Below are 10,868 nucleotides of genomic sequence, written 5' to 3'. Positions count from 1 at the left end.
GTGTGTGTGTGTGTGTGTGTGTGTGTGTGTGTGTATGTGTGTTTGGCTAGGTGTCTGCATTGTGTAGTGCCGGCGGGGAACACAACCTGATTCTGTTGGACCGGACCATCCATAAACCCACTGCAGCCGGCACTGTCGGCTGGGCCGGCTCCACCTTCGGGCCTCTGCATAAGAGCCGCACTGGGGAGCACGAGTTCGAAGCCCTGATGAGAACACTGGATAATCTGGTAGGCAGCAGAACTGAACTAAGAACGGTAACACTTGTAGTGCAGGGATAGTTGAGGGTACTTTAAAAAATGTTAAAAAAAAGTTTAAGTGGACTTTTTTTTTACACAAACATTTTTTTTCGTCTGTGGCTCATGCTGGAGCTGTGAGTCTAGACAGATAGTAAAGAACAGCAGCAGCAGCAGGGCTCATTCAATTAAAAATAAATGTCTGACACATAAAACAATTGGAATTTAAAAAACATCCAAGCAGTTTCAGTGAAAGCTTTACACTATTTTGTTTTAAACAGCTGCTTATGTTGTTTTCTTGACATATTGTTGAGCAGATCTACAACTGCTACATGTATCCTGTTGTGGATCAGTTATGGTGTCAAACTATTTTATTCCCAAAACAGCCRTTATGAGAGAGTAAAAGAAGTAATGCTATGTTCCGTTAGCTTTGAATTAAAATCTGGGATCAACATCACATCTAACTTGTTGACTGTGTTACAGTAACCAGGCTAACTACCAGTAGCAATAAATATAACAGCAGTGTATTTCTAGTGAGGCCACAGAGCAATATGTTTCATTCAATTCAAATTCAATTCAAAATTACTTTATTGCTCCCAAAGGAAAATTACAGATCATAAACTATTTTCTGGGTCTGCCACAATGTCTCCTCCTTGTGTGAAACATCTCATTTGTAAGATGCTCAAACCACTTCAGCTGTCTCTGATGATGAGGAGCACTGATCCTCCTCCTCCTGAGCTCCTTCTGGTTAGCTAAGCTCCTYGCTCTGTCTCTGTCTGAGTCCAGGCAGCCTGCAGAGGAATTCAGCCATTAGTATTTAACATCTCATTCTTTCAGTCATTCTTCTTATCTCGTGACTTCGTGTGGGGGGTGGGGTTAAAATTGAGAGTTTTGCTGTTTGACTCTGATTTTTCATCACCAGTCTWCATCCCAGCAGTTGTTATTCCATCAAGTTCTAATCCACATCACTTCTGTTCTGCCCTCACTTGTGAACATGACCTGGAGCTACTTGACCTCCTGCACTTTGGGCAGTAGCYCATTCCAAACCTGAAGCAGGAAGTTGACAGTAACAGCTGATGGCTCTGGCCTCAGACCTGGAGGAGCTGGTCTTCATTCAGACTGCTTCACGCTCTGCTTCGATGCATTTGAACAAAATCACAATGATGCAATCAGAAGGCCCCCGAACCACAGTCCCTCTACTTCTTGGATGCGGCTGCTTTGTCGTATATTTTGTGAAATTTGATGCTTGCCTAACTTGCTGATTTAAAAAAGCTATAATAAAAAATTAGTAGCATGAGTTTGTCTTTTAGGGCGATTAATCCCAGACTGATCCACTCATCTCCACATTCTGATTCAGTGTCAATTTAACTTTACTTATTACTAGGCTTGGGCAATATTGGCAAAAAAAATTATCACGATTAATTGTGGTATTTAGCCGACAACAATTAATTTGATGATTAATCCCCTGGAGTCCCTGGACRCCCTTATGTCCTCCTAGTCACATGACCAATTTAGTGGGAAAGATTTGCTCTTTGTAAAAATCGGTTCCAAATTGTGTCAAAATTACAGATTTCAGGCGTCAAATTTTAAATTGTGTTGATAGATGAATAAATTACAGAATTTTCTTTTAAATGTTTGTCATATTTGAAGCGGAGAGGACCACTGAGCGGAGTATCTGGAGAAATCTCAATCAATCTGCCTGGTGGCATTGATCGTATTAATCGTCAAGTGCCAAAAAATAATCGATTAATGTTTTTCTGACGATTAATCGCACACGATATGATTATGTCCAACCCTATTTATTACCAAATAAATCTCTTTAAAAACATGCATCTATTGTATTTTTTGGCATTGGAACAACTTCTAATCATATTTGAGAACCTACTAGCCAGTGGTGGGCACAGTTCCCAATAAACACTAAAGCACTAAWAGGGGAACTAATTTCCTGATTAGTGCTTTAGGGCTTTTGCTAATTTTAAAATTTAATAGTGGATTAGAGCTTGCTATATTTATAGGCTAAATTTAGAAGCACTAGCTGAGGTCTATAAATGTTATTGATCAACRTTAATGTTAACWGCTGAGGGTGAAAACTGTCACATTTTGTTCATATGAGTGTCACTGATCCACCAGGTGACATATTGACAATATATGAACCAAATACAGCTGTGGAATGTCAATGATAAGTCTTAAGAGAACACCATGACAATATGTGACTCATGTTGTCTGTTTCATGGGTTGACTGGGTTATTTTAGTGCTTTAGAATTAGGGGAYCTAAWTATTTGAGTTAGTGTTTTAGGGCTATTGGAACWAATTTTTAGATTAGTGCTGCCCAACACTGCTACTAACTATGATCATGAAGTTTTCTCTCTACCCTGAACCTGAACTGGAACCATAGACCAGACATTTAGCTTCATAGTAAGCAGGTTTTGATCTTTATAATGATGCTCCAAGTTTGTTTATACTAAAGAAAAATGCCTAATAAGGTAAGAAAAGAAATGACTTGTTTTTCAAGAATGTGAGGCGTTGTGTGTTCAGGTTTGCTATGAGCTGTCTGATTGTATAACTCATTTTTGACAGATACTGCTGTGTTTTTATTGATGCCAACACAAAGCATAAAAGTCTGATGGCCTTTCGACCTCTCCAGGGTGTATCCTGCTACTTCCTCAGAGACCAGCTCCTCAGCTCCTCTCCCTACACAGGATTGAGGGGGTCTAGAAATTGAATGGATGTACGGGAAAGCATAAAAGATTTCCTGTGGTTTGCAAATAGAAAGCTTTTGAGATGCTACAGTGTGAAATGTTGAGTGCAGCAGCAGCAGCTTAACACATCACACAGCTGGCAGCTGGACTAATGGTGTAAACTACAGAAAATATGCCTGAATAACATTTTTTTATTCTTTCTTCAGGTGCCCGCTATGCAGACCTAACCAGTATTTCCTAATGGAAACTTTACAGTATAACTAACGGCTCCATATCTAAACCTTAAACAATGTCTTCCTGTTATTTTCCAGGGCTACCGTACTGGTTATGCCTATCGCTTCCCTGTGCTGCTGGAGCGAACTCGGACACGGAGGGAGGTGGAGGTGCCGGCGACTGTAACAGCCTTCCACCAGTTCGACGATGACAGCGTCCACCCAGCTCTGAGGCAGCACCCGTTTGCTCAGCGCCAGCAGCAGGAGAGGACACGATGGCTCAACACCCCGAACACCTACCAGAAGGTCAGCCAGGAGCAAGCCAGCCCGGGACACCAACGCACCACTGTGAGGATAAGTCTGAGTGATCTCATTACCCTCCTGACCAACATGTATTAGCTCTAACCCCACAATTTAACATTTGTCAAGTTGCTGTTCTTTGTGGTCTAACTAAAGAATCATGTGTATGTTCTCATACTACAGGGTTATTACCTTGTCTTTATAAATCTGAACAAATAAAAATGACTGCAGAGCAAATTAAGCAAACTTGGAAGAGGTATGTTTCCAAAACTAAGCAACTCAATTCAGTTTATTTATATAGCGCCAAGTTACAACAACTGTCTCAGGACTCTGTTCACAAAAAAAAAAAAAAAACAATAAATCTAAAGAAGCCAACAGATTGTGTTGAATCACTTCATCACAGTCTCCCATCCTGAGCAGCACATTGTTGACAGTAGAGAGGAAAACTCCCTTTCAACAGGAAGAAACCTCCAGCAGAACCAGAACCAGGCTCAGGTCAGGCGGCCATCTGCCTTGACCAGTTTGGATGGGGGGACAGGAAAGATACACAGAAGGACTGGTCCAGGTGTATTTTCTACTGGAAGAGAGTGTAGTGAATTTTGTGTACTGGCCCTTTAAGACCGGAGCGCGCATGAAGGCGGGCACGCGCTTCTTTTGTTCAGAGAGCTTCAGTAACATCGAGCTGTGTGGACGCGCTTTCATGTCTCTCTCGCTGAATAAACATGTCCAAAGCTGAAGAAATAGTCTTTTCGTCATTCAAATGTTAGACTAGAGTTTTATTGACATTCGACCCAGGAGCCAGCAGACAGCCAGCCGGAGCAGCAGCCACCGTAAGCAGCACCAGCCCCGAAGCAGAAGTGAGCAGACGAGGGAGAGAGAAGAGTCCAGCAGCTGACAGCCTCCGAACCGAACCGAAACGGAACCAGAGACACTACAAGAGACAAAGAAAAAAACATGTTATTGATAGAAATAATTACAATAAACATGTAGAGAAGAGAGACTAAACACAACAGCAGAGTGAGGAAATGTGCTCAGTTTGTGCTCCAGCAGCAGAAATGAAGAATAATTCAGGAAACCTAAGTCTAACTATAKGATTTATCAAAAAGGAAAGTCTTCAGTCTAATCTTAAAAGCAGACAGTGTCAGCCTCACAGACAGAAACTGGAAGTTGGTTCCACAAGAGAGGAGCTTGATAACTGAAAGCTCTGCCTCCCATTCTGCTTTTAGAAACTCCAGGAACCACAAGTAGTGGTATGGAAATTGAAAAGGTTACGTTTTTTAAGGTCTGAATCTAGTTTATATGTGTTACAAGGCAGAAGCCAATGAAATAACTAAGAATGATGTTGAGTACATTTGGTCTGCTTTAACTGAAACTGTTCTGTGTCAGCAGCCTTCCTCCTGATTTCTGTAGACTAGGATCGAAGTGGAAGCTTTTTCTTTGTTTCCAAATTGCTTAGAGGGCAGATGAAATTTGCAAACTTGCAATAATGTGAAAACTAAATGTGAAAGAGGTTTTCTTACATCAGTGGGAGGAGCTTGACTCCTCCAGTCCCTCCTACCTTTTTTCCCCTCTTCTCTGCATTGCAGAGGAGGACCACAAGCTCTGTGAGGACAACTATAGAGCAGAGTCTGCCCTCTGGTGGCCAAACATATCACATCTTAAATCGCTCTTCTTAGCTAAACCTTTGCAAAAAGAAGTCAGTTGTCTTGGACTTTGACTTGAATTAATTATTAATTATTATTAATTCCTAATAGGTCTGCTTGTTGTTTGTTTAATCAATGCCATCTTGGTGTTTATGTTTTGTTTTTGAAGTGGTTGAAGACTGAAGAGGTGACGCAGCCCGGCAGCACAGCCATCAAGATCGAAAACCCAAACCAGTTTGTGCCTCTTTACACCAATCCTCGAGAGGTGATTGAGACACGAAATAAGGTGTGCCTGTTCTCCACGATTACCTTTGCCCCACCTTCTGCTCAGAGGAGATTCAAAAAAAAAAAAAACATTTACAAAGAAAATGTTATTGCTTTCAGATCCGACAGCAGAACCGTCAGGATATGAAAACAGCAGGACCGCAGTCACAAGTCCTCGCAAGCGTCATAACAGAGGACAGTCCTCCGGTAAATGTTGTCTGCAGGCAGAAAATTGAACACTTTTTTATTTTCCCCTTTGGTACAGAGAGGTAAAACTGTTTCTATTTGTTCATCAGAGCCCAGTGAGCCCACCCGAAGTCCCACCAGAACCAGAACCTCCCAATCCCTTTAACCAGCTGACGGACCAAGAGCTGGAGGAATATCGCAAGGAAGTGCAAAGGAAACAGGACGAGGGGACCAATGGTACGTTGTTCACTTCAACTTGTTGCTCAAATGACTCCAGGCTTTTTGGCATCGTAACTATAAAGCAACATTAAATTACTGAGTTAACCTGGTAACCCTAACCCAAATTAAATTAAATACTGCTCTTGTGACTGTAACTGGTATTTAGTTATTGATGATACACTCTAACCTTTTAACTTTAAACTTCCAAAACTGCAAATTGAATAAAAGGTAACTTGATTGGCTCCACAGCTGTGGTGTCAGAATGAAGCTCAGAGCTGATTGGTCAGTTCTAGTCAATCAGTCATGTATAGGTGGGATATGAGAGGCTTTCCACACATTATGTGCTCTGGAGAGTCTATAGATAACCCAGTTGGTCAAGAGAGGTGTCAATGGAAAGAAGACAACCAATCAAATTGTTTGAACAGCTTATTTTGCAAATTAAAAGTCCCTGGTGGTGTGGGTCAGGCTATGAAGAGGCAGGAAAACACCACAAACTGGAAATGTACTGCAGGCTGTACATTGAGGGTAAAGGGGTTAAACTTGTTAAGTATATTAGATTGATGTTTCAACAAGTTATCCAACATCATCATCCTCATCCATGGTACATTTCTGACTGAAATAATACAGTAGACCTATCAAAGATTTATACTGACCTCAGTTCCTACAGTATGTAGAAAAGATATGTTAGCAAAATTTCATTTTACATCCACATGTTATACTCTGTATTAGGGACACCTAATACGTAAATATTAATTTCCACTTAGAAGATGGTAGTTGAAGAAGTAAAAAGTATTCAACAATTTATTGCCTCAGTTTCCTAACTTATCTGATAGCCTTTTACTCATCATCATCTTCACCTTTATTTAAGCAGATACAACTCGATGAGCTCAAATCTCTTTTTAAGTGTGACCAGAACAAGAGGTCACAATTACACATCATAAAAGAACGATCAAAACACTAACAGTACAGGATGAAAAACATTGTTGTCCTTCACTGTTTCTCACTTGTGCCATGTCTAGATCTTTTCTCAATATTGTGCAGTGAATTAGTTTGTTTGGCTTTCACTAACCCTCTGAACCCATTCAGACAGACAACATTTTTTACACTCAAGCACAGAGTAAATTTGAGGAAAACTTATAAATATCTACAAAAACATTATTTCTCCACTTTCAAAGCCATTATTAAAAAATAAAATAAATCTAATTAATCATTTATTTAGATTTATGATAGTTTGGGAACAATATTTTAGTTGTGTTGGAAAATGAATTTACATAAATGTTGGATCAGATTTGAATACATGCAGCATATTGTGTGCTGTCTGGATGGGTTAAAGGAACAATGTGTAACAAATACTGACATCTAGTGGTCAAGTTTTAAAAAGCGGTCATCTAAGTTTTCAGGTTTTTGAGGTCTTCAGGGTCTGCGTACATTCAGGCAATTAGTTTTTCTGTTTCAAACATTAAAACAAACTACCTAAAGGTACACGGACCCGACAGATATCCATCCAACCATCCATCACCTTTCAACATTTAACACATATTTGTGTCTCTACTAAAACTTTTTTTGGTCACAGAGGTGTGTGTGTTGCAAAAAGGAATGGTGTGTATAACAATGTTGACCAAGAAATTAAGTGTGTTCTGAACTTAAGTGGCACAAAATATCAACTGGTGGGGACGAAATGACAACCAGTAGGTACGAAGTTGGGGTACAATTTGAATTGACCACCACCAGTCATTAACACAATCCTCACACACATCCACTAATGAGACAACCAGAGGTCCATCAGAGATACATTCAGCTCAGCTGCCAAATATTTTGAGAAAAGTTGCAAACATAAAGACTCTTGTATATTAGTTATTTTTTCCACAGCGTTTTTTTTTTTTTCACCACAACTTGATGTGTTCCAGWTTGAGCCATTCAGGTATGTCAACAAACATGACGGCAAACAATATTTTTGTTCAACTCAAAGTGCCTTTATAAAATCTGAAGCAGTTGATCTTGTGCAAACGCTCTCCTGGCTTCCTGCAACACCAGCCCACTTTAGCTTCGAGTCACTGCAGTCTTCACCAAATCTTGGAGAACACAGAGACCACTGTAAAGTTCAAAAGCTGATTCAGAGACACCAAGAAAACTACAAATAAATGAGGAATATATTCCAATATCCCAAAAACATTTAGGCAAAAAAAAAAAAAAAGCGAAGAGAAGAAATCCAAACAGAACCATGGACCATTTTGGGCTGTCAGCATCAGATTCTGGTAAAAAATAAATAAATAAATAAATTTTAAAAAATTTAAAAAGTGCATAAAATGATAACKATTGGCCCTTTTCCACTAGCGTCTCCACAGCACATCTCAGGTGGTTTTCCAAAAACTGCTCTGTCCCAGAGTCTGAAAACTGATGCAACACGTCTTAGCAGCTGCTGGCAGTTATGCTCCATTAAGCTATTTGCCAGCCACCATTAAACATAGTAGAAGAAGAAGACCCTGAAAAGATACACAAGACAACAATGGAGGACATGGTAGAGTTCTTATTGCAAATGATGGACTGGGTTGTTGTGAGAGCTGACCAATCAGTGACCAACAGTCTTCTGACGTCATGTTGTCAGGTCAGCACAGCACACTTGGAACCACAGTGAAGTACATTCTGGGAAAGGAGCTGGTTCCATGAACCCTTGCTAATGGGAAAGTTTTGGAACCATGGAGAGCCAAGTTGAACTCTGTTGTAGAGGCACTAAGAAATGAATGAGCTCTTTACTAAACACACCGTTGAGCTAAATGGCAGCTGAGCCAAACGTATCTGTCATGGGCCTCAGACCTATACCAGTGGTGCCTGAAAGGATTTCACAGTTTATGCAGTAAAAGTACTTTGTTTTTGTTCCCCGCTGTTCCTTTAACTTTCACGTGTGACTGTTGTGTAACGTGTGCTCACTTCTCCTTTACCTCACAAACCCAACCTCCTGCACATGTGAACCCTCACTCTGCTCGCTGTGTGTGTGTGTCTGTGTGACAGTAGGGGAGGAGGTGGAGAATGACGAGGAGTCTCCCCCTGCTACCTCCCCTACAAAAGGCCCCGAGGCCAGCCACCATCTCCTGTCAGGTGAGGCTCGGCAGAACGCAGACTCAGGCTGTCTGCCCGGCTCGTGCTGCTTCTTTCACCTGAAGCCTGATCCACACTCCTGTGACTCAGTGCTGCTTGTTGCATGTGTCCACCCCTCACTGACAGCTCTGTTACTCCTCTTCAGGTGCATCTGATAGTGTCTCTGTCCTGAGCACACACAAGTGATAATTGGACAGTTTTGTGTAAACTCATTGAGACTATTGAAGGAACAAATGATAAAAACGTGCTCATTTCTCTTGGTAGAGGTCCAGTACAAGTTTAACAAAATGTGGCAACTCTGCCAAGTTCTGTTGGTGCTGTTTTCTCTTGAGTTTTCTGGACAATGAAGCCCTTCATGTTTGATCCTTTTAATTGGAACGGTTTTATTGAAATGTTTTCAAACTGTTAGTAGAGAGGTGCTCAGAAAGAATCACCTGGTGGAGTAACATTCACTGTTAGCTTTTGTTAGTGTGTAATTTTTTTTTCAGGAAAACATTTTGACTTTAAACACCAGAAAATAAGGTTTAACAAGGTTTCTGTGACTTTAACTAAATATTTCATCACAGGAAAAACACAAGTTTTGTGTATCAAAGCTGGATTTAAAAACACATGTTTCACCAGATTAGAAAATTATTTTAATTTAAATACATTAGAGATTTTATTGAGTGATTATTTGTTAAGCAAAAAACAAACCAAATTTAAAAAAGCTGTGTGCAAAAATCTGCGTTCACCCAATGATCCAGAACCTCCTTTATCCGCAACAACTGTGTCGTTGTTTTCTGTTTGTCTTTCTCAAAGTTATGAAGAATTTTTGACCAACTCGCCTTTCCAACATTATTTCAGTTCACTGAGGTTTGCAGTTTCTGCTCGGCTCTTTTAAGATCCCACCCCAGTGTTACAGTCAGGTTAAAGGTCTGGACTTCTACAGCATCTTGACTCTTTTTTCTTTTTTAGTCATTCTGTTGTAGATTAGCTACTGTGTTTGGGATCATTGTTCTGTTTCATGGCCCGGTTTGGTCCACCCTTTCCAAAAACTATACTTTAAGTACATGTTATTAAGTATACTAAAGTATATAAAAGTGTATTTCCCTAAGTGTACTTTTGTTTACCAAGTATGCAGATGTAAGTATACTAGCAGTTTACCAACAAGTATACTTCTTAGGACTAAATCGACCCTCTTTAGGCATAAAATGTGTACTCAGAAGTATACTGAAAGTTATCTTCTGAGTATACTATTAGTTTAATTATAATAAAATTTCAAGTACACTTTTAGTTTATCCAAGTGCACTTGTGTGTATAATGAAAGTAATCTTTTAGGTATTCTAAAGTTCAAGGTATACTAAAGTAATGGCACTAGAAGTTTACTAGCAGTAAACATCTAGTGCCATTTCATTATTTTATAAAAGTACACTTTAAAATATACAGAAAGTAACATTTTAGATTTGCTGTTAGTTCACTAAGAATGCATTTCTAGCTCACTATAAAATACATTTTCCAGTATACTCCAAATAAACTTATAGTTTTACTTCTACTCTACTTTTAATGAGACAAAATAGATTCAGGTATTTTATTTGACCCCACCAAACAGTTCCAGTTAAATTAAAACTCCCTCTAACCTTGGCATGCAGTGCAGAGAACAGTCCACTGAAGCAGAGCCGTTGTGTCAAATAAATGGTTAAACTGTTCAAATGACCGCAGTCGTCTTTGCAGCAGCTCACTTGTAGATTTCATTGATGTATTTGATTCAACTGTCAAGAAACAAAAACAGGACATCTTGAAATCTACTACAAATAAACCAGTCTGTGTGAAAATGTACTTTCAGTGACTTAAGTTTATATTGTCCAAAAGTTTAAAGATAAGTATAGACAAAGTATACTTGAACTTTTAGTATATTTTTAGTATAAGTCATTTGAAGTGCAAGATAAACTCGGTTAAATATATCTCAGATAAAAAGTAAACTGGAAGTATACTTACTTACTTAATTACTTACTTACTTACTTACTTACTTACTTACT

The 10,868-nt window shown here is 39.5% G+C and overlaps 1 protein-coding gene across 8 annotated transcripts in view; it reads left to right on the top strand.

Moving 5' to 3' along the window:
• The window catches only part of add2 (adducin 2 (beta)), a 26,196-nt gene that overhangs the window by 13,758 nt on the left and 1,570 nt on the right, over window positions 1-10,868 (top strand). For 5 of the 8 annotated variants that reach the window (XM_014027123.1, XM_014027121.1, XM_014027124.1 and 2 more), the window contains 6 exons: window positions 51-227; window positions 3,245-3,493; window positions 5,258-5,374; window positions 5,473-5,559; window positions 5,649-5,775; window positions 8,767-8,853. In XM_014027123.1, coding sequence (XP_013882577.1) covers window positions 51-227; window positions 3,245-3,493; window positions 5,258-5,374; window positions 5,473-5,559; window positions 5,649-5,775; window positions 8,767-8,853 — 844 coding nt within the window. The remainder of the gene's footprint in view (window positions 1-50; window positions 228-3,244; window positions 3,494-5,257; window positions 5,375-5,472; window positions 5,560-5,648; window positions 5,776-8,766; window positions 8,854-10,868) is intronic. The other 3 variants (XM_014027126.1, XM_014027128.1, XM_014027125.1) reach the window with 2 other exon arrangements.

This window comes from Austrofundulus limnaeus, unplaced genomic scaffold (genome assembly GCF_001266775.1).
Source record: "Austrofundulus limnaeus strain Quisiro unplaced genomic scaffold, Austrofundulus_limnaeus-1.0 Scaffold618, whole genome shotgun sequence".
Lineage (NCBI taxonomy): Eukaryota > Metazoa > Chordata > Actinopteri > Cyprinodontiformes > Rivulidae > Austrofundulus > Austrofundulus limnaeus.
This window is presented reverse-complemented; position numbering and strand designations above follow the sequence as displayed.